The following is a 23,869-nucleotide window of genomic DNA, read 5'->3' as shown; positions in this document are numbered from 1 at the left end:
GACCGTTGGCTTGAGGGTGTTCGACGAAAGTGAAGCTTTGTTTGATGCCAATATTCCTTAGGTAGTCCTGGAACCTTTGGTCCGTGAATTGTGTACCATTGTCGGATATTACCCACGTTGGCACTTCAAATCTTGCCAAGATATTTCTTTTGAAGAAGCGGAGTATGTTTTTAGTTATGATCTTGGCCAATGGTTCAGCTTCGATCCATTTGGTTGCGTAATCGATTGCGACTACCAGATATTTGAGATGTCCCATTGCTTTGGGGAATGGTCCCAAGAGATCGATACCCCACCACGCGAAAGGCCAATGTGAGACCAAGGATGTTAGCTCAGCAGGGGGTGCTAGGTGCATGTCCCCATGTCGCTGGCATTTATCGCAGAGGTTCACGTAGTCTTGGGCGTCTTTCAACATGGTAGGCCAGTAGTATCCTGCTCGTAAGACCCTTTTTGCGAGAGCTTTTGCACCAAGGTGTTATCCGCAGATGCCGTCGTGGATGTCGGCGAGGACTTCTTGGGTCTCATTAGGTCCTAGGCACTTGATTAGCGGAGTGATGAAACCCCTTTTGTACAAGGTTCCTTCCACTAAAGTAAATGAGCAGGCCCGTTGTTTCAACCTTGTCTTTTCTTGCGGATCGGTAGGGAGTTCGCCATTCTCTATGTACTGAGAGATGGGTCCTCTCCAGTCTTCCATTTCGATGATCGAATTGATCTCTTGATGTGGAGCTCCTCTATCCTGGATGCTTGGCTCGATGAGAACCTGTTGTATTACCGTTTTGTTTCCGTTCGCAGTTCGCGTACTTGCTAGTTTTGAAACAATGTCCGCCCGAGTATTCTGTTCGCGGGGAACGTGAGTTACTTCGACGGCTTCGAATTCTTTCATTTTCTTTTGTACTAACTGCACGTATTTTTTAAGGTAATCTTCCTTTACTTGGAATTCCCCTGTGACTTGAGAAGCCACTAGTTGTGAGTCGGTGAAGATTTTCACCTTTTTGGCTCCTAAGTCTTTGGCGGTTCGCAAGCCAGCCAGGAAGGCTTTGTACTCTGCAGTGTTATTTGTAACAGGGAAAGATAAAGCGAGGGAAATTTCGACAACGATACCTTTGTTGTCTTCTAAGATTATTCCGGCTCCGCTTCCCTTAGAGTTGGATGATCCGTCTGCTAAGACGGTCCATTCCTCGGGGTTTTCCTCAGCTGGGAAAGTCATCTCGGCGAGAAAGTCGACGAACACTTGTGCCTTCAGTGCCTTTCTGGATTCGTAATGAATGTCAAACTCGGATAACTCGAGTGACCATTTCATCATCCGACCGGCTACATTTGGGCGACCCAGGATCTGCCTGATGGGTTGGTCCGTCTGGACTACCACCGTGTGTGCTAGGAAGTACTGCCTCAACCTTCTGGCTGCGGTGAGGAGTGCGAGAGCTACCTTTTCAATCCTTTGGTGCCTTGTTTCAGGTCCCAACAATGCTTTGCTGGTGAAATATATCGGTTTCTGCCCCTCCGTCGTTTCTCTGATGAGGACGGCGCTTACCGCGTCAGAAGAAACGGAGAGGTATATGTATAGTATTTCACCTTGATCTGGTCGCGATAGCACTGGTGGCGCAGAGAGCGTTTCTTTGAGGTGCTTCAAAGCGGTCTCGCACTCGTCCGTCCATTCGAACTTCGTTTCTTTCCTCAAGAGCTTAAAGAAAGGAAGTGCGTGTTGAGCGAATTTAGCCACGAACCTTGAGAGGGCGGTCAGCATTCTGTTGAGCGTTTGGATGCATTTCTTGGAGTGGGGTGTTGGAAGCTCAGTAAATGCTCGGCACTTATCTGGATTCGCTTCAATTCCTCTTTCCGTCAGATAGAAGCCGAGGAACTTACCCGCTTGGACTCCAAAAGTGCATTTTTCGGGGTTGAGTCTCATGTTGTATTTTCGAGTTTGCTCGAACACTCTTTTGAGATGGGCGGCATGATCCACCTCTTGTTGGGATTTTACGATCATGTCGTCCATGTAAACCTCTAGAATGTCGCCCAGAAGTGTCTTGTCATAGACTCTGTTCATCATACTTTGATAAGTAGCCCCCGCGTTTCGTAGACCGAAGGGCATTTCGTTGTAGTAATAGTTCCATGATTCAGTCATGAAGGCTGTTTTCATTTTATCTTCTTCGGCCATGGGTATTTGATTGTACCCAGAATAGGCGTCCATGAAGGATAAAAGTTTATAGCTAGAGGAATTATCAACGAGTTTATCGATGTTAGGAAGAGGATATGCGTCTTTAGGGCAGGCCCTATTGAGATCGGTATAGTCAACACACATACGCCATTTTCCATTAGATTTCTTGACAAGTACAACATTGGAGAGCCAGGTAGTGTATTTGGCCTCGGAAATAAACTTTGCCTCTAGGAGGCCTTTTACGGCTTTTTCTGCATCCTCTGACTTTTCAGGAAACTGCTTCCTACGACGCTGGGCTACAACGCTAACTCCAGGATCCACTGTCAGCTGGTGACAGGCGACGCTAGGGTCGATTCCGGGCATGTCAGCCGCGCTCCATGCTAATAGGTCAGCGTTCTCTCTGAGGCAGGCGATCAGCTGCCTCTTGACAAGTTCGGGGAGATCCTTGTCAATCTTGAAATTCTTCGGGGGGTCGTTTCCAAAAGGGACCAGCTCAAACTCACCATCAGGAACAGGTCGAAGAAGTTTGGCGTTGAGCGGATCCTTCTTTTCCCGTTTTTGCTCCTTCAAGTCTTCCTTGGTGAACCTGGGGTCAAGCTCGACCAAGTTGGCGTCCAGAGTACTCGCAGCAGCTTTCCCTTTGTCCTCAGCAGGTTTGCTGGGTTGGGAAACCGAGTTCTGGGTTTTGTTGGCTTGGAGGAAACATTTTCTTGTAGCTTCGATGTCTCCGCTGAGAGAGGCGATGATGCCGTCCTTTGCATGGTATTTTAACTTCAGATGAGCAATTGAACATGCGGCCCCTAACTGAGCTAGCCCGGTTCTTCCTATAATGCAGTTATAGAGATAAGGGCAGTCGATTACCGAGAATGGGACCTTTATTGTCTTCTTGGCCTCCTTTTTGCCGAAAGAGACCAGTAGCTCCACGTATCCCATGGTTGGGTGGATGAGCCGTTGAAGCCGTAGAGTCCATCCCCAACGTAAGGAGAAAGGCTTTTCTCTGTTAGTTGGAGAGTTTTGAACAGACTTGTGTACATGATGTTGCATGAGGCCCCTGTGTCTATCAGGACTCGTCAGACATCCGCGTTGGCCATCGATCTTGCACGAGCAAAGGAATGGCATAATTTGAAGCTCCACCAAGTAGTTCGGAGTCATAGAACGCCAAAGGTGGCCTTCCTCCTCGATTGGAAGGAGCCATGGTGTTGACGCTCATAAGTTTTTCAAATTTCCTCTTCATGCTGCCCATGGAGATGTTCAGCGTTCCTCCGATAATGATGTTGGCGGTAGGGAACTGCTCCCAGGTGCATGAATAGGGGGTGATTTCCACGTTGTCAGGGAAATCACCGAGATGTTCCACGGACATGGCGACGGTCCTTCCGTGCTCAGACCCGTCACCCACGACTTCGACTGCTTTCCTTTCCGCTTCGGGATTTTTCACGTACTGTTTGAGCCGTCCTCTCTGTATGAGGAGTTCAATGGCGTCCTTCAGATGGATGCAGTCGTCGGTGGTATGTCTGTGGCATTTGTGGAACCGACAATATTTTGTTTTGTCGATCCCCTTCCTCTCATGAGATGAAGCCTTTGGTGGCTTGATGCCAACTTCTGCTAGATCGGCTACAGCGATCTCGGCGAGGATCTTCTCCCTTGACATGGCCAATGGAGTGTACTCGGTGAAGTGGCCACTGGGCCTCTTGCTCTCCCGAGCAGCTTTGCCTTCCTTCTTTTTCACAAGGAAAGGCTTTTTGGAGGATTCAGCAGCTGGCTCCTCCTTTCTAACCTTGTTGAGGCTGTCCGCGTACAAGGCCTCTTCATAGGCAATGTAGATCTTGGCGATCGCTAGGAACTCGTTGAGACTCCTTGGGCAATCCAAAATGACAGTTTTCTTTACGTCTGTCTCCTCGCGCAAGCCTTTGGCAATGAGGTATAGCTTCATTGTCTCATTTGCGCCTCGGACCTGGACGGCTTCTTTATTGAACCTCTCGATGTAGTCTCGGAGGGGTTCGCTTCTTCCTTGGACGATGGCTTCGAGGGAAGCCACCGTTTTTGGTTGCGTCCTTGACGCGGTGAAATGGGTGGTGAACTCGTTGCAGAGATCGCTCAAAGAGTCGATGGAGTTTCTCCTCAAGTTCTTGAACCACGTGACCGCTCCTCGTCTTAGTGTGGTCACGAAGAGCTTACATTTGACGGCACCTCGCACCGATCTGTAGGTGAGAACTGCTTCGATGTTCTCGATCTGCTCATCCGAATCAGTAGTCTCGTCGTATGAGTCCATTTGTGGTTGCTTTTCCAGTCCGCGAGGTATGGGAGTGATGAGTCATAGATAGTATTAATTATTGCCTTATTTAGTTTAGTTTTATTTTAGATTTGATTTAGTTTTATTGCATTTTATTTTATATTAGAATATTTTACTTCAAATTATGTTTTATTTTATTTTAGGAATAAATATATGGTGGAAGGTGTCTTGGAGCAAAAGAAAGAGGACTGGAGCAAATACAGCACAAGAATACGAAGATACGGGACAAAAATATGTTCCCACCAAGTCAGAAGCTTGGCACGGCCAGTGCCAACATGTGGCACGGCCGTGCCACCTCCAGAAGCCACTTTTGCTGCTTTTTCTTCAAGGCCAAGTTACCCTGTTGCAGCTTTACTGTTTTACCCTTTTAGTTGCTTAGTTTCTAAGTCGATTGTAAAGCTATAAATAGAGTAGCTCTCCACCATGAACAATCATGCTTTACTTTGCTTATTTCAATTGCTATTTCAATAAAAGTCTTTATTTTCCCTTTTACTTTCCTTGCAATTTATTTTACCGTATTTCTCTCTTCTTCCTCCATGTCTACGATGAACATGAGTGAGTAGACTTCTTAGTCTTAGGATTATTGGGGAGTCTAATGACTCAATCCTAAACAAAACATGTCTAAACCCTAATTTCTATGTAACCCTAATTTCTAATCTAGATTCACCGTCTTAACGTGGATTAACAATTATCAAACTGTGGAAGCGAAAGCGGAGGGTTTGATAATCGTTAATCCATCATCCCAAACATCAATTCATAAAGCGAGAGCGGAGCTTTGGTGTTGGAACAAGTGAATCTAGACAATAGTTGCAAAACAGTGAAATAGTCTTTGCAACTATTGAGACAAAAAGTAGTTTCAATCCTCTATACATCTTCTAGTAATCATGTCAGTGAAATAGGCTTGGTTGCTAGAAGTAAACTCTCACCGGACTTTCATCGGAAAGGTGAGGGGCTAAGGGAAACCGGTCTTTAGAAATTAGTGTGTAAACCATGAAGTTAGAAGTTTAGGTTTTGTCTAGTGAAGGATTAGTTATTAAGATGAACCAATGATCCTAAGGCCCTTTATTATTATTGTTTTTACCTTCAGCAATCAAACCCTTTCTAATCAACTTTCTCTCATCTAATCATTCATTAAAAGTTAATTAAATTGACCAACTCCCTAGCGGAACGATACTCTACTTACTACTATTACTTCGATAGGCCGTGCGCTTGCGGTTTGGCTTTATCAAGTTTTTGGCGCCGTTGCCGGGGAGTTAACTAATTTAATTAGCTTTTTCTTAGTGATTAGAACTCTCTTCTTCTTTCTCTTTTCTTTTTTTTTATTTTTACCTTTTTATTTTTCTGTTATCGTTAACTTCTTGGGTTCTCAACCTTGTATGCGAAGAACTAGAAATCAAGCAGTATTCATACCCGAGATCGAAAGGTTCTTACATAGAAGGAGGAGAGCAGCACAAAATAACACCGACATGGCCAATCGCACTCTCAAAGAGTATGCAACGTCGTCTACGGCTGAGCCACAAGCTGTTATTGTGTACCCAACGGTTGAGGATGACAATTTTGAAATTAAGCCTGCCCTACTTAACTTGGTGCAGCAGAACCAATTCTCGGGATCCCCCACTGAGGATCCCAATCTTCACATCTCTGTTTTCCTACGAATTAGTGGAACCATGAAGGAGAACCAAGAAGCCGTAAGACTTCATCTCTTTCCCTTTTCCTTAAGGGATAGAGCTAGCGCTTGGTTCCATTCCCTCGAAGTCGGTTCCATTACTTCATGGGATCAGATGAGGCAAGCATTCCTTGCCCGTTTCTTTCCACCATCTAAAACCACTAAACTTAGAGACCAAATCACGCGGTTTAACCAAAAAGATGGGGAATCTCTCTATGAGGCGTGGGAGCGTTTCAAAGAAATGCTAAGACTTTGTCCCCACCATGGCCTAGAGAAGTGGCTTATAGTCCACACTTTTTATAATGGCTTGTCTTATACCACTAAGATGTTTGTTGATGCAGCTGCAGGTGGAGCACTTATGAACAAGAACTACACGGAGGCGTATGCCCTAATTGAAGACATGGCTCAGAATCATTACAAATGGACCGACGAGAGAGCCATCTCTAGTTCTTCACCCTCCAAAAAGGAGGCAGGTATACACAAAGTCTCTAACTATGATCACCTTGCTTCTAAAATTGATACACTAACTGAAAAACTTGAAAAACTCAATGTTAGTGCTATCAATTCTGCTTCTACTCCTTCTTGTGAAATATGTGGTATAACTGGTCATGCTGGTGTTGATTGCCAACTAGGTAGTGCTATTAATGGTGTTGAGCAAATGAATTATGCTCAATACAACCAAGGGATGCGACAAAATCAAAATTTTTATAAAAACCAAAATCCCTATGGACAAGTAGCACCACCCGGTTATGCAAACAACCAAAGATTCACTCAAAAATCCAATTTGGAAATTTTGTTGGAAAATTCTATTGCCAACCAAAACAAACAACTTCAAGAACCTAAAAACCAAACTGGATTTCTGAATGATTCTCTTTCCAAGCTCAATACCAAGGTTGATTCTATTGCTACTCACTCTAAAATGCTTGAAACTCAAATCGCACAAATAGCCCAACAAGTGGCTACCTCTTCCCAAACACCGGGAGTCTTTCCTGGTCAACCCGAAGCCAATCCCAAAGCCCAAGTTAATGCCATATCTTTTAGGGGTAGTAAGTTAGGTGAAACTTTTGCTAAGATTAAAAACATTGGGAAAGAGAATGTCAAGCCCTTAGGTGATAAAGTTGTGATAGAAGAAGCAAAACCACTTGAAGAAAACAAAACTCCATCCCCCTTAAATCCTGAAAAGCTTAAACTAGAGGGTAAGTTTGAAAAATTTGTTAACATACTTAGGAAGATTTGCATTAAACTTCCCTTTGCTGAAGCTTTGTCTAGGATGCCTCTATATGCCAAGTTTTTAAAGGAAATTTTTTCAAAGAAAAGGGCTATAGAGCATAATGAGACAATGGCCTTGGCTAAGGAGACTAGTGCAATCATCCAAGAAGCACCCCCTAAGCTTAGAGATCCAGGTAGCTTTGCCATACCATGTGAAATTGGGAATGAAACCATAAACAAAGCCTTATGTGACTTAGGAGCTAGTGTTAGTTTGCTGCCTTTGTCTCTTCTTAAAAGGATAGGGATAGGAGAGTTGAAACCTACCGAAATGGAACTAAAGTTAGCAGATCGTTCTACCATGAAACTTGTAGGATTTGTCGAGGACATACCTGTTAAGATAGAGGGGATATACATCCCCACTGATTTTGTAGTCGTTGACATTGAAGAGGACGACGACGTCCCTATAATCCTAGGTAGACCTTTCCTCGCAACTGCAGGAGCTCTCATTGATGTGAAACTTGGTAGGATAGTCTTTCAAGTGAGTGATAAAATGGTAGGATACGAGTTGGAAAACGTTATGAAGGGTCCCGCTCTTTATTCTTGTTGCATGCTTAATGATCATGTTGTGAAAGAACGTTTTATAGCGTCATCTACACAATATGATATCTTTGATCCATTCTAAGGACTCTTTCTAACCGTCAAGCTAATGACATTAAAAGAGCGCTTCGTGGGAGGCAACCCACGCATTTAATTGCTTTTGTTTTGTTTTTCTTTGTTTTAATTTGTTTTGTAGGTAATTGTCCAAGTGTGGTTCGAAAAAAATCAAGAAATTGAAGAATTCTGAAGCCCCCAGTACCAGAGAGGTGGCACGGCCCGTGCTAGGTATGGCACGGCCGTGCCAAGTTTTTAAAAGAAAATTTGAAGGTTCAAGTCAGGAAGATGGCACGGCCCGTGCCAAGGGTGGCACGGCCGTGCCCGTGTTCTAGCACACTATATACCAATTTTTCTTCTTCTTCTCCATTCATTCTCAAACCACAAACCTCTCTCTACCTTCAAACTTCTCTCTAAACCTCCATAACCTTCAAACCTTCAAACCTCCCTATCTCACTCAAATCTTAACCAAACCACTCAATTTTTTTCACCAATCAACCACAAACTTCATCCAAAACAAAAACCACCAATCAAAAACATCTTTCATCCATTCAAACCCATAATTCACCAAAACCCTAATCCTTCAAAACCTAACCCAAACACCACAAAACCTTAACCAATCACCATATCCAAACCAACAAACCTTCCTTAAACATCAACCCCAACCCTAAACCAATCCTTTCCACCAAAAATTTTCCCAAACCCTAAACCTTCAAAACCAATTCTAACAAAGGTCAATGGCTTCAAGAAGAAGTGGTAAAGAACCAGCAAGCTCTCAAGGAGGACCTCCCCCAAAGAAGCAAGCCCAAGTGAAGAATCATGGGATCCAGTTCAAAAATAACAAGCAAAGGGACAGGTATAAAAATCTAATCTCTAAACATTTGCACCCTTCTCGTTATCCTGATCCCAATACTTTAGATATGCTAGAGCTGTTTGATGATGTTTCTAGGTTGATAGGAAAGTTAGGTTGGACTGAATTGCTGAAACCTATGAGGGGTTATGAAAATTTCACTTATGAATTCTTGAGCTCAATAGATTTTACTAAAGATAAGTTGAATTTTGATAACCCTAACCATAGAGTTGTTTTCCGGTTAATGAATATTGATTATGACATGTCACTTCAGCACTTTTGTGAAGCCTTAGGTTTTGCAAATGAAGGATATATTCATGATCATTGGGATCCTAGTCTAAAACCGGCTAACTATGACCCAGCTGCCTTTTGGAAACAAATCACCGGTCTTAACAAATACGTCCCTAGGGCAAACAAAGCTAGCAATATTCACAACCCCGTACTTAGGTACCTCCAGAGGGTAATGGCTTGCACTATTTGGGGTAGAACCGAGCTAGGAAACACTAGAACCGATGAATTGTTCATGCTATGGGCAATGCTCCACAACCACCCCGTCAATACTTGTTTTTATTTGATTGATCACCTAGACTTTGTCGGTACTAGACCGGCCGGTAGAGGAGACATAGTGGTGGGTGGCATCATTACATATATAGCTAGGTGTTTTGGAGTGGGTGAAGATGAGGGGATCAAACCAATTGAGGGAAACAATAGGCTTAACATAGAGACCCTTATTGCTATGAATTTCATCAAACATCGTCCACCCCTCCATTACCAACTTAAGCTAAACGTGCCAATCATGTTTTTATTGCCTAACCCATCTCGGACTACCACCGAGGTGGAAGAAAATTGGTTGTATGTTAATGATGTGCAGGTTCTTGGTGAGCAAGATGATGATGAGGGAGAAGGTGCTAACTTGCACCGTGATGATGGAGAAGGTGCTCATTTGCACCATGAAGAGGGGCACCATGGCCATGAAACCGGTGAGCTTCATGAAAATCAAAGATGGACATGGATTCACAATGAAATCGAGAGGATGAGCACCGAGCAACAACGGCAAGGTGTTGAGATCTCCGGCCTTCGCAATGAAGTTCAAAGGGGCAACCGTGTCAATGATGAAAATAATGAGATGCTCCGTCGGATGATGCAACACCTCCAACTTCAAGGTCCTCCTTACGGACCTCAATAAACAAATGTGAGCTTTCCTCTTCCTCTCTTCCCTTCTTCTTCTCCCTATCTCTCTCATTCTTCTACTCATCTCCTTCTTTCATCTTCTTCTACTCCTTCTTCTTCTTCTTCTTCTTCTTCTTCTTTTAATTTCTTTTTCTTTTGAATCATTGAGGACAATGCTTCTCCTAAGTGTGGGGAGGGCCTAATAAAGTGTCTAGAGTCGTAGTGTCCAAACTCCCTTGAACTTTATTCTTTTGTTTTGTTTTTATAACAAGAGGCATGACTAGTAGCTTGTTTTTAATGTAAATATGGCATGAAAATTTTTGTTTTGTCTCTTCTTTAGGTCGCCTCTTGTACATGAAAATAGTTTCTTGTGTTTCTTGTGTTCTTGCTATACCCATGTCTTGTTTTAATGTGAAAATTCTCCAATGAGAAAAGCACCCGGTTGCAATCCTTGAGCAAATGTATGAATAGGTATTTTAAGGAACACGTTCTATCTTTAGTGTTAACTTAGACCCTTTAAAGTCTTAAGAGTAAAAGTAGTATAAGTTTGTGTGGGAAAATTAATCAAATTGTTCTTAATTGTTATATTCTTATTAATTTGTTAATGTTAAATGGGGCGGGAGAATGGCACCAACATGTGGGGGAAAGGACAATCCCTAACTTCCTAATTGTGGTGGTGACTCCCTAATTTGAACCTAAAGTGAAACAAATTCATCAATGCTAGGGGGAAAGGACAATTACATCCAAAAAGACTTCCTACGCGGAGATGAAACAAACAATAATTTTGCAGCACTACTCAGGGTGATTTTGAATCTAGGAGGAAAGGACAATTACATCCAAAAAGACTTCCTATGAGGATAGATAGCCCCTAAGCATCTGCAGCCCCTTGTGCTTAATTGTTATATCTAATTTAATTTTAACTCAAATTCCCATCACTCTTATATGAAATGAAGAAAGGACTTTTCTCGGTTACTTTAGCACTAAGGATAGAACCTATTCCTCATAATATCTGTCTTATACAGGAGCAAGAAAAGGGTTGGACTGCACACACACACTCACTTGAGACTTGATGTTGGGTAGAATAGGTTCATGAGGAATATTTGAAATTGTAATTAGTGTACTTGAGGCAAAGCCTTTCTCTAGAGACTTATGCTCTTAATATTGCCATAAATCAATCTTTTGTTGCTACTATGTTTGTTGCCTTTTGCTTGAGGACAAGCAAAGATTCAAGTGTGGGGGAGTTTGATGAGTCATAGATAGTATTAATTATTGCCTTATTTAGTTTAGTTTTATTTTAGATTTGATTTAGTTTTATTGCATTTTATTTTATATTAGAATATTTTACTTCAAATTATGTTTTATTTTATTTTAGGAATAAATATATGGTGGAAGGTGTCTTGGAGCAAAAGAAAGAGGACTGGAGCAAATACAGCACAAGAATACGAAGATACGGGACAAAAATATGTTCCCACCAAGTCAGAAGCTTGGCACGGCCAGTGCCAACATGTGGCACGGCCGTGCCACCTCCAGAAGCCACTTTTGCTGCTTTTTCTTCAAGGCCAAGTTACCCTGTTGCAGCTTTACTGTTTTACCCTTTTAGTTGCTTAGTTTCTAAGTCGATTGTAAAGCTATAAATAGAGTAGCTCTCCACCATGAACAATCATGCTTTACTTTGTTTATTTCAATTGCTATTTCAATAAAAGTCTTTATTTTCCCTTTTACTTTCCTTGCAATTTATTTTACCGTATTTCTCTCTTCTTCCTCCATGTCTACGATGAACATGAGTGAGTAGACTTCTTAGTCTTAGGATTATTGGGGAGTCTAATGACTCAATCCTAAACAAAACATGTCTAAACCCTAATTTCTATGTAACCCTAATTTCTAATCTAGATTCACCGTCTTAACGTGGATTAACAATTATCAAACTGTGGAAGCGAAAGCGGAGGGTTTGATAATCGTTAATCCATCATCCCAAACATCAATTCATAAAGCGAGAGCGGAGCTTTGATGTTGGAACAAGTGAATCTAGACAATAGTTGCAAAACAGTGAAATAGTCTTTGCAACTATTGAGACAAAGAGTAGTTTCAATCCTCTATGCATCTTCTAGTAATCATGTCAGTGAAATAGGCTTGGTTGCTAGAAGTAAACTCTCACCGGACTTTCATCGGAAAGGTGAGGGGCTAAGGGAAACCGGTCTTTAGAAATTAGTGTGTAAACCATGAAGTTAGAAGTTTAGGTTTTGTCTAGTGAAGGATTAGTTATTAAGATGAACCAATGATCCTAAGGCCCTTTATTATTATTGTTTTTACCTTCAGCAATCAAACCCTTTCTAATCAACTTTCTCTCCTCTAATCATTCATTAAAAGTTAATTAAATTGACCAACTCCCTAGCGGAACGATACTCTACTTACTACTATTACTTCGATAGGCCGTGCGCTTGCGGTTTGGCTTTATCAGGGAGCTTCCCGGATACGCCGTGTGAATGGACCGTAAGCGTTGTGGTCCGTCCGGGTATCGCGATTGTCCCCTGAACTGGAAGGCGACCCTGAACGCCCGTTGCGTCTGGGCAGAGACCTCCCGAGAGAAGTCCGACGTGGAGGAGATCTCCTTGATGAGGCCCGTCTGGGAGGAGATCTCTTGGGTGGAGACCGCCGGGGAGACCTCCTAGTTGACCTCCAGGTGTAGGATGGAGATCCAATGCTCACCGAATGTCGGGGGGACCTGAAACGTGAACGGCTGGGATTCTCTCCTCTTCTGTTACGTATTGGGGAGAGAGATCGTCTGGTTTGGATGGTTGGACGTGCTTGTTCCAGGTGCATCAATCGGCGGTTCTGTTCCTCGATAAACGACGTTTGTCGTTGAACCGTGCAGATCAGGTTACCGATGAGTGCGACGGTTGTTGCATCTTCTGGATTCTCTGTAGGGCGGTTGGGACCCTGCAGAGGTCTTTGCTGGAGAGGGACAATCTGAGTTGGTTCCTCCCTGGGCGTATCCACAGGTGACGGTGAGGATGTCACACTATCCCGTTGAGGAATGTGCACTTCACTTCGTAACTGGGATTTGGCACCGTTGGCAGCCATGATATTTTTATGGAAAGCTTTGGTTTTTAGGATTATAAAAACGGGGGAGCTTATATATTTCCCACAGACGGCGCCATTGATCGTACCTGATCAGAAGGTGACTGTCGGCGCTTTGAATGCGGTGGTTGTGACGGTGGCGGAATACGTCAGAATGCTTCTTGGAGCGGATGGGGGGTGTGTACCTGCAGGCACTCCGACGCTCAAGTCAGTAGAGATCAGAGAGTGAGGGTTTTAGAGGAAGAAAGAGTTCTACATTGGGGACTGCAGTGAGTCCCCTATTTATAGAGGTGGAGAGCTGCAGAGCCGTTGAGGAGGCACACCTGGCTCTGGCGGTTACGAAATTGTGGGAAGTGTAACCACCAGAGAGTTTATTGCGGGAACGTGCAGAATGTGCAAGAGAGACGTTGGGGTTCGTTTGAACCAGTCACATTTGCTTCGTGCACCCCCCTCTGGGAGGGGGTAAGTTGCGAGCAATAATGCCAAACGTAGGCTTTGAGTGATATTGGGCCTAAGTGGATGGGCCAAGAATCCTTTTGGCCGGTCCAGAACACCTTGCTACATCCCACTAGCGACAATAATAAACTCTGGATCAGTGATAAACCGCAACAAAGATGAACCAGATTCAAATTGAAATCAAATGCAAGATCTCAAACAAGAGATTGAGCGGCGACATGGAGGAGATAGGAAGTCGAATTGGTGATCAAAAATAGAGATGGAAGTTTTGGGCGATAGAAAGAAGATGAATGTGTGGCGAGAGGGTCGCAAGGACAGATGGCGGGAATGGGAAGGAGAGGGACTCTGGGAAAGATCATCATCGGAGAAGAATGAAGGGTCATCGGGGAAGAGATATTACTGAAGTTGAAGTAAATGTCACTAGAAGGGGGGTTGAATAGTGACCCTTTAAAAATTTCTATGTACTCTTAGAGTGGTTGAACTCTCAAGACTTTACTTGGAGTAATATGATTAGTAAAACAATAAATAAACATGTAATACTAAAATTAACAAAGCAGAAAGTAAAGAGTAGAGTTTAAGAGAGATCATACAGAGAAGTTATCCTGGTTCCCCCAATATGGGTTAGTCCAGTCCCCACAGCTTTTGTGAGATTATCCACTAGTTCTTGGGAGTTTCTTCCTCCTCTTTGCAATATGCAAAACAATATGTATTCTCTAAGCCTCACCGGGCTTACACTAACACTCGAGCTCTTGAAGAGCTTGAGGCTATACAACTATGTATTCTCTTAGCCTCACCAGGCTTACACCACTGATATTATTAGCTTCAGCAAGCTTACACTATCACTCAAGATTTTACAGGCTTGATGATATACAATCAAAATGAGATTTGATGTTTAGATCTAATTACAACTTTCAAGCTACTAAGAGAATGAGAGATTGTAGTTTGTAATACTCTTAAAAGAATGATCCGAAAATATGATTGAGTACTGTAAGAGTATTTTTGATATCGAGATTGATTGATGAATTTATCGCTTGTATGTAGGCTTGTGATTGTATTTCAAATTCATGCTTTATTTGTTGAAAGAAAGCTTCTGTTTATAGCCAGCCTTCATCCTTCAATATCTTGCAGCTGTTTATTATTGTGTAGACACCCTTGCTGTTTGATAGGAATTGCAAAACTGCCATTGTCCCATTCTTTTGTACGCTGAGCTTGAGCTTGTTAGCCTCGACCTCAACTTTTACACTAAGAGCTTGAGCTTGTCTTTGTATAGAAGCGTGTATGAACAGTGAAAAGTACATGAACATTAAAACAACTTTTCTCTCTACCACTTATTTCTTACTTGTTCTCCAAGATGCATCATTGTCATTGTCCTTGCAATGCTTTGTCTCCAAGACACCATTTATTAATTATATTTGCATACTTGGTCACCAAGTCATCTTGTTTTCTGCTTTTTTGCTTGCTTGCTCATCAAGCTTCAAGCTTTAGGGCTTTGTCATCATCCTTATCTTTAGTAAATGATTAGCACATGATTGAAAGACAATTTTCCCTTGCATTAGCGCATGGCATATCTTGTGATGCCTTTTTGGATTAAATTATCCTTTCTTGATTAATAATGAATTATCATCATATTCTTCTTGAAAGCTTGAGCATAATTATCCAAGGATACATGGCTTTATCATAATGTGAGAATTTGGACTTTACCTATCCTTAATAAAATCCACTCAAGAGCACACATTAAATAACCAAATAAAGTTATAATCTTAATTTTAATACAAGAGTTTGTTTATCATTTAAAAACAATTTCAAAGGGATTTTTTCTTCAACAATTACCGTCGGGTAAGAGAGAATGGCTGAGGTGAGAGGAAGAAGATGAACGACATAACAAATAGATGGGTCAACTGTCGGAGAGAGGTGTGAATCAGATGAGAAATGGCACATGACAATCTTTTAATCTCAACCACTTAGTTTTGATCCGAGGGCCGAAAATCATTCCTATCATTCTCACATAACTATAGCATTTTCACTTGATATGCCCCTATATTCTCATTTTTTTAATAACACCAACAATATAACATAATAATAATAAAATTAAAAAATTGTTTAAAAATATAATTGGAATAATAAAAAATCAACCCAAAAAACTTTTATTCCTTTTATTATATAATATCAGAAAGACGAGAATCAATGTGTCCATCTATTCACTCTCTATTGCGCAACTTAATGTATCTAGAAAGATATAACAATTTAATATTTTTGAAAATAAGATTAAAATAAGGTTCTCTAAAAAAGACGGGCATGCCAGTTTTCTGAGAGGTCACTTGGTTGAAAGATAAACTCTTCAACCCTTTGAAACTCGATTCGAGACTTGGTATTGAGAAAGAAGAAGTAGTTAAATAAGACAAACACGCCTTTTTGCTCTTTTTATTGCAATAACGTGTGTGTGTATAACTCTAAACAAAGATTAAAATTGATCTCTATGAGGCAAACAAAACCATACCTTCCTAGGCTCTTAGCCACCTCCCTAAGAGGAATAATTCCCTTTAAGACTATCACTTAAGAGTTTGTTGTCTGGGGTGCGTCTAGTCTTCCAAAGTTTTCCCCAAAACTTATTATCAATTTGGTGGCCATAAGGCCCTATTTGCATGTTTCGCTCCCACTCCTTTAAGCAAAGAATTGCTTTTCTGACATTCATGGTTTCCTAAAAACATGGAAATGGCTAAAAATACTTCAGTGATAATTAACTATCGCTGACTTATGACTAAAAAACTGACAGTAATTAACTACCGTTAAATTTTTTGGTTATTTCTACATGCTTTTAGGAAATAATGGATGTCAAAAAAGTAAAAGCAAAAATATCCAAATTTTACACTATACATGCCATCTTTAGACTTACACTAGACGAACTGATCCTCTTTTTTCTATATTAAAAAATCAAGTTGTATTTTCTTAATGGATTATTTTTTTTTGACGAATTCTTAACGGCTTCTTGGTCAATAGAATTAAAGAGATTTTGCACAACAACATTGTTTCAACCCCTGTTTTCCAAATTTAAAATAAGGTTCTCTAAAAAAAATATTAAAATAAAGGTTTTTTTACAGGTATAATATTGTACATATTGTACTGGGGTAGTTCTTATTTTAATGGATTTAACTATTTTTTAAATTAATAATTTAAGTAATATTATACATTGAAATTCTAACTTTTCTGACTTTCCAAAAATTCTTCTTTTTCTTCATTACTTAATCCTAAAAATAAAAACTAACACTTTATAGTAAAATAGTTCTAAATAAAAACTAAAACCCCACAAATTTTATTTAATTCAAAGACTAAAAACACTCTAAATTAGGACTTATCACTATTAGTTGTTTGATTAAAAAAAACTACATTAGTTTTTCTTTTTAAGTTTTAGAACTATTTTACAGTTACTACCTTTATTTGGTTTTCATCTATAGGAAGAAGCATGGAGCCAAGGGAAGAAATCTAGGCAAAAGCTTATATTCAAGTGCTACAACAAGGATAATGAAGTGACGGTATTCAAAAACTAAGCTGATGAACAAATTTGTGAGATGCTACAACTAGGCAAAATGGCAAACAGGATTACGAGTACGAGCACCCGTAATGGGGTACTACCACCGTCAACCGTAGTCCCCTCAAATTCCAACTTTGGTTTTTTTTTTTTTTTTTTTTTTGTAATTTGGATCTTCGTCTAACTTTATGAGTGTATTAAGATTTCGTTGAATGTGAGAAAAACACAAAAAATGAGGGGTTTAAATTTTAATTGTGGTGGTTTCTTTTTGGGATTTGTTAAATGTTTTTGGATTATTGACGAAAGAGAAAGTGCGTGTAAGTAAAGAGTTAAAGAAAGAGAGAAACAACACATGCAAGTCGTTGTAATTCATTTGTATCCTAGATCATGCAACTCCATAGATATTTTAAGTGTTTTGTAGTGAGAAATCATGTAAATCGACAAATCAAGACATCACATGAATGATCAAGGATGAGAAATTGAAGACCAATGATTCTTAGAAGGTTGTTGAAGACAATACAAAAAGAAAAAAATTATTTCAATTTTCTAGGAGTTTTCAGATTTTATCTTTTAATTAGACTATGGTAGTTTCTTCAAAAAAGTTTTCAGATTTTATCTTTTAATTAGACTATGGTAGTTTCTTAAAAAAAAAAAAATTAGACTATGGTAGGTTGGTTTGTTTTATCGTTTTATGAAGTAAATCTTTTTAGATTCATTCTGTTTTTATTTTTCCTATTTCTTATATTAGATTTTTGTTTTTATTTAGGTAAATACTAGTGTATTTACCCGGCATTGTCCGGGTTAGACGTATAATTAAGGATGACCAAAATTATATATGTATGGCATCCGCAAATAAAATCATCACAAATCGGTATGGGGCGAATATCTTAATATGTATACACGAATAGAATAAAATAAATTATATTTAAATACCTGTAAATTAATAGATGCACAACAGATGAAATTTAACGGTTTAGTAAAATTATTAAAACCAATAAAATAAAATAAATATTTTTTAAAAAATACGGACTCGCAGAAATTTGTACCCGTTATTAAATTAGTAATTTTATACAAATGTTGTATCATTTAAATAAAAAAATTCTCGTCATGAAATAATATATAATTGGATTTTCTAATTAATAATCTTTGTTTGATTATTAATTTGATGTCAAAGTGAAAACGTGTGGTATAATATGTTTATCTTATCAACATAGAATGAATAAGTCTAAGAGGTGTCAACTCAATGGTAAAAGCTTGACTTTGTAATTTCAAGAAACATTGCTCGAATCTTACATGAAACTGTTATAAATGATTATTAATGCCACAAGTATTGATAAATAAAATTTAAGGAATAAATTCTACATAATTTCAATTATTTTATTAATGCTTTTTTTTAATAAAAAAATATCTTACATGTTGTAATTTGCAAATTTTTGTAAATACCTTAATATCCACTAATACTCGTCTAGCGGATATTCATACAAATGTGAGAACCGCATAAATATCATTTTTTATCAAATAGAGAAGTCAACTACTTTGTATACTCGTGAACATCCATTATCATTTATGGTAATAGTATAGTAACAACAACAGTAATAAAATAATCAAAATTACAATAATAAAAAACCTTACTTTATATATATATATATATATATATATTATTGATATTATTGATTGATATTGATTGTATGGTACAAAAGAAACCAACGAAAATCGACGAAAGTTTTTGGTGGTGGTCGGGGTTTGCACCCCGGACCTTGCATATTTTATGCATTGTCCATACCAACTGAGTTTTGCTCACGAGGACTCAAAAAATTAGGTAAATATTGTATGGTACGAAAGAAACCAACGAAAATCGACGAAAGAAACCAACACATATGACTACCCTTATTACCTACTAGCGAAAAGAAGGGCACTCTATACCCGTCTTTCCGCTCTTTTTATTGCGTTAATGTTTGAAAATCATGAACGGTGTTTTTTTTTATAAAATTTTGATTTTGATTAAAACAAAAAATATAAATGTTTGTTGCTTTCAAGTTATAACAAATCAAACTAACCATGATTATATATTTCAATGGGTGGGGTTTAGCATGGGAAAGGCTAGTTTTTCCCACCATGGGAAAGTTGTTTTTTAACCATCAGATCATATGATGAGCATAGCTTTATGATAGACCACCCACACTAGATTTTTTCTGCAATCATATTCATCCTTTCACACACCCCAAAAGGAAAAAACAATCTCAGTTCCATTATTATCGTTCTTTTCTTCTCCAAATGTTCCACTAATCTCTCTACAATAATGATTGTCATTTTTTACAATAATATGTACCAATCTCTCTTCCTTTTTTCTTTTCTTGTTCTTCCTTCTTTATATGTACGGGTCTCTCTTCCTTCTTGTTTCTGCAATTGAAAAACCCACCAAAAACTTGTTTTATTTCCTTGTTCCATTCGTTAATTCATAATTCTGTTGGCTTATTTTATTTCCTGGATGAATATAAAGAAAATAATCATGAAGTCCACATGAACTCATATTCATATTGAACCCGTTGAGCAATACACAATAATTAAATATCATTGAATAAAAAACAAGAGTGAAGGGAGTAATTTGTGTAGATCTAAGTTAAAATTGAACTTTTGTTCTGAAAAGCTAAAACTGAACTCGTTCATTTTCCTATAATTTACAAACTGTGAGCTTCGTTAAGGAACGCAAACTAAAATCAATGGTCAACTTAGAGAAAAATAGTGACCCATTGGTCACTGAAACTTGAATTAAAAAAATATAGAAAGAGAGAATAAAATGTTGAGAGCACTTTGTGTGATTCAAGCTGTTGAAATGATATCCATAGTTGGTTTGATCTTGCAATTTAGGCAGCTGGTGATGGGTTGGTGAGTTATGGAGGAGAGAGAAATGATTGTGAGGTTGAAGACAAAGTTGGGAAAGATATAGTGTGTGCAGATTATAATAAGATTAGTGATCCTCTTTAATCTGATGGCCAAAAAATACTTTCCCATAGTGGGAAACAACTTCCCTTTTCCATGCTAAATGCCACCATTTCAATGACACCAACAATATAACAAAAAAAAAAAAAAACCAAATTCTGTTTTTAATGACACCAACAATCTTTATTATAGAAAAAAAGTTGTTTAAAGGTATAATTGAGATAATGAAAAAGTAAGTATAAATATATTCATCTAGTTTGTTACACTTTTTAGTCCTCGTGAGCTTAACTCAGTTGGTTGGGACAATCCATAAAATATGCAAGGTCCAGGTTCAAACCCCGACCACTACAAAAAAAAAACACTTTTTAAATGATAAGGGGAAAAAAATCATATATATATATATATATATATATATATATATATATATATATATATTTCATTTTGTGTTTGCTACATTTTTTTAATATTTTAAATTTATTCTTATCTATTTGTTACATGTGTTATTTGTATTGAAAATTGAGGGCATTTTTGAAAAGAAAAATTCAACCCAAATTAGCTGAAAGAGGTAGTTTTCTTTATATATAGTATAAATATACTCCACCTTACTACCAAGGATGGAACACACCTTATCCCACACCCTATCCTACCCCCCTTGGGAAAACCCTCATGAAGAAGAAGAAGACAATGAGGAAATGGTAGAACTAGTGGAACAATTGTTCAAAATGACCTCAGATGGTTTTGAAACAATAATCCAAAGCCAGACAACCATGAATAAAAGAATTAATGCATCCATGACCTATGCCACTGAAACCCTTATCAATATTACTTTTGTCATTATGGAAGTAGATGCCTTCGACCAAATGAGAAAACAAATAAATGAGTGTAGCATGACAAGAGACAAAGTCCTTGTTCATGATACAACAACTTTGATCATCCCCAAAGCAAACAACTCGAAGTCTCATTCGGTTGAGTTGCTTAGAGCAATAGGAGGAGCTCAGTAACACATGCTTAAGTAGAAAAGTTAGAACATAGTCCAGACTACAAAAAGGTCATATGAGAAATCATCACTACAAAGAAATACCTTAACAATAAGGAGTCTGTTATTCTGCCTCGAACTTGTGGTTATATTGTTAGGAACAATATACCTAAGAAAAAGAAGGAGGAAGAGATCTTAGAGACATTTCATGTTCAATCGGGGACATAACCTTTAAATCAGTCATGTGTGATATAGGACCAAAAGTGAATTTGATGTAGAGGGTTAAGAGAAGTTGAGAAAAACTAAACAATGCGAGAATGAAGTATAATGAACTGTGCGAACCCTACTTACTAGAGTAATATTTTTTTTTATGCGAACTAGAGTAATATTTAATATAGTGCTAACAAATCTTTTTTCTAAAATATTTTTTGAGTCCTAATCTTTTTTTAAGAGGAATTTTTTTTAGAGGATTTAAAGTTCAATCTTTAACATTATTTTTTCCTCACGTTTGTTACTAATTTTTTTAGAGGATTTAAAGTCTAATATTTTTTGCTCACGTTTCTTACTAATACTAGCAACAAACCCGTGCTAAGCACAGGCCCGTGCTCCGCACGGGTTGGACGTCGAGGTAGGAGTCATATGTCAAAGTGAATTGCAATGTTATATACATTGAGAAAATAGAAAAAAGATTAACGATAAAGATGACGTTAATGATAAAAGGGCAAATTACATTGACCTTCTTTGAGATTTTCTTAAACAACACAAACACACCGTCTAATTTTATCCATTTTCATTTCAATAACCTTCCAAATACACAATTTAATCTCAGTCATATTGGTTTAATATATCTTGTTATTGTTTTCTCTTTTGGCAATAAATTGTTTTCTCGCAATGGAGAAACAATAACAACTGTTTTTACCAATAAATAGAATCAAACATCGACAATTAAAGAAGAGACTAAAAGAGAATATAGAGATGGATGAATGTTGTGGTTGACTAATAAAAATGAAATCATCTTCGATATATCTGTTTTATTAAATTAGAGTTTAAAAATTAAACCACATTCACAAAGGAACAGTGAATGATCTCTTCATCAATTTGAAAAAATCACCAAAGTCTTAAGTTTGATTGGAGATTAACTCGTCTCTAGTTGTTTAGGCTTTTAAGAAATCTTCTTTGATGTTATGTTCCTTAAAGAATAAACAGGATAATTGCAAAATTCTGATTAGACAAATGAACATAATGATCACACATATCTCTAGAAAAGGAAACAATTGTGGTGACAGAATGGCTAATATAAGACTCTCTTTGAGCTCTTGTATAGTTTGGTTAGATTTGTCCTCCTTTATTAGAGAGCATTTTGCGAGGAATCTTATGGGATTGCCTAACTGTGGATTTTGTCTAGTTTGAGGAGGTTTTGGCTTAGTCCCCCTCCTTCTTTTGTTCTCTCTCTTATCTAGGTTGCATTTTGAGGTTGTATCTATTTGCTACTCCTCCTTTTTGGGAAAAAATGAGAATAAAAAAGGTTGAAAATTAAGGGAGTTCATACTCGTATAAAGAAGTTAATTGTTAAAAAAAATGGAACTAACAAAGTTTAAACTATGTTAAATTATAACGGAAGAACTTGTCATTTTGATAACTACTAAATAAGGGAGATTAATGTTTTGTTAGTAAAATAGAGGCGGTGCTTGTGTTATTGAAGAAGACTTTAAGGGAGGTTAGTGTAATTTATCCATGATTTTTTTTTTTGAAAGATTAATTTGCTCATGATAAAATCATTGAAATAGTTTTTACTAAGTATTATAAATTGGTAGAGAAAATATGTAAAAATATTATAAATAATCAAGATCTCGTTGATGATAAAAAAATTTGTTACGAGTCCCATGTATGAATTGTACAACTGTATTATTTAATTACTCGTTAATAATTTATCCAATATTTTTAATAATTATAGTTCTAAAGTCTATAATAATTAACAATCTAGAACAATGAGTTGTTTTTGGTACAGTGAAAAATATTACTTTTATAACATGATATTAAGATAAACAAAAAGCAAAGATAAATTATCCATACAAAAGAATCAATCTTGAAATGTAAAATTTTCTGAAAAATAGTTTAATGGTTGTAATAAATATTAATCCCGTTTATAATCTATAAGTGACAAATATTTTGGAATTTTCTCAAAGTTATGCTATTTTATAATTTGAGGTTGTTTTCAGATTTATTGTTGATCATGGTTTTTTTTATAATTATAACAAACAAACATATACAATGATCTTTAAAGTGATTTTTTAAAAGTTACTATAAACCTCAAAGGGTTGTTTGTTATGGATTAAAATAAAAATAATTATGACATTCAATAATATGTAGATTTTCTTTAGAGAATTAGAAGTAGAATTATATGAAAATTTATTCTGATTGGGATTAAGATTAAGTTTGTTTATTCTTTTGAAAAAAATTAAGTTAGTGTGTTTTATCAAGTAGGTTTGTTTTAATTTGTTTTTAAGAGAGAAAAAAGGGGAGGTTGAAGCAAAAGACACAAAAGGATATAATTTTGATGACGTGTCAAAGTATTAAAAAGGGGTAAGATTATATTTTTGGTAGACATTAAGTTTCATAATATAGAGAATAAGATTATATTTTTGGTAGACATTAAGTTTCATAATTAGAGAATGAATAATGTCAGCAACACTCTCTTTTGAAAATTGAACCCCCATAAAATGGTAGGACATGCATTGATTTCATCTAATAAATGAGTGAGTGCAGGAGAGAGTGTTAAAAAGTGAGTGTTGCTAAGGGGGATGTATTGGATTAAGATTCTAAGGGATTTTAAAAGACTTTTTAATTATGAAAAAGTTTTGTGGTATTCAATCAAGACTCTTTGCAATTTAAAAAAAGTCTTGTG

General features: G+C 37.8%; 2 protein-coding genes and 1 non-coding gene across 3 annotated transcripts; 1 reads left to right on the top strand and 2 right to left on the bottom strand.

Moving 5' to 3' along the window:
* Positions 1-472: 472 nt before the first annotated feature.
* LOC146943612 (uncharacterized) lies at positions 473-3,085 on the bottom strand. Its single transcript, XM_085747723.1, has 2 exons — positions 2,373-3,085; positions 473-2,267 (listed from the first exon to the last, which is right to left on the bottom strand). Exons 1-2 carry the CDS (start codon positions 3,083-3,085, stop codon positions 473-475), a joined length of 2,508 nt encoding a protein of 835 aa, XP_085603849.1.
* Positions 3,086-5,908: 2,823 nt separating this feature from the next.
* On the top strand, positions 5,909-20,033 carry LOC146943610 (uncharacterized). Its single transcript, XM_085747722.1, has 5 exons — positions 5,909-6,241; positions 6,476-7,000; positions 12,913-13,038; positions 16,975-17,052; positions 19,917-20,033. Exons 1-5 carry the CDS (start codon positions 5,909-5,911, stop codon positions 20,031-20,033), a joined length of 1,179 nt encoding a protein of 392 aa, XP_085603848.1.
* Positions 6,272-6,378, bottom strand: LOC146943611 (small nucleolar RNA R71). Its single transcript, XR_015029405.1, has one exon. It is a non-coding gene; the product is annotated as a small nucleolar RNA R71 (small nucleolar RNA).
* Positions 20,034-23,869: the final 3,836 nt, after the last annotated feature.

This window comes from Medicago sativa, chromosome 2 (genome assembly GCF_051527215.1).
Source record: "Medicago sativa cultivar Bolivia chromosome 2, Bolivia_mono, whole genome shotgun sequence".
Classification (NCBI taxonomy): Eukaryota; Viridiplantae; Streptophyta; class Magnoliopsida; order Fabales; family Fabaceae; genus Medicago; species Medicago sativa.
This window is presented reverse-complemented; position numbering and strand designations above follow the sequence as displayed.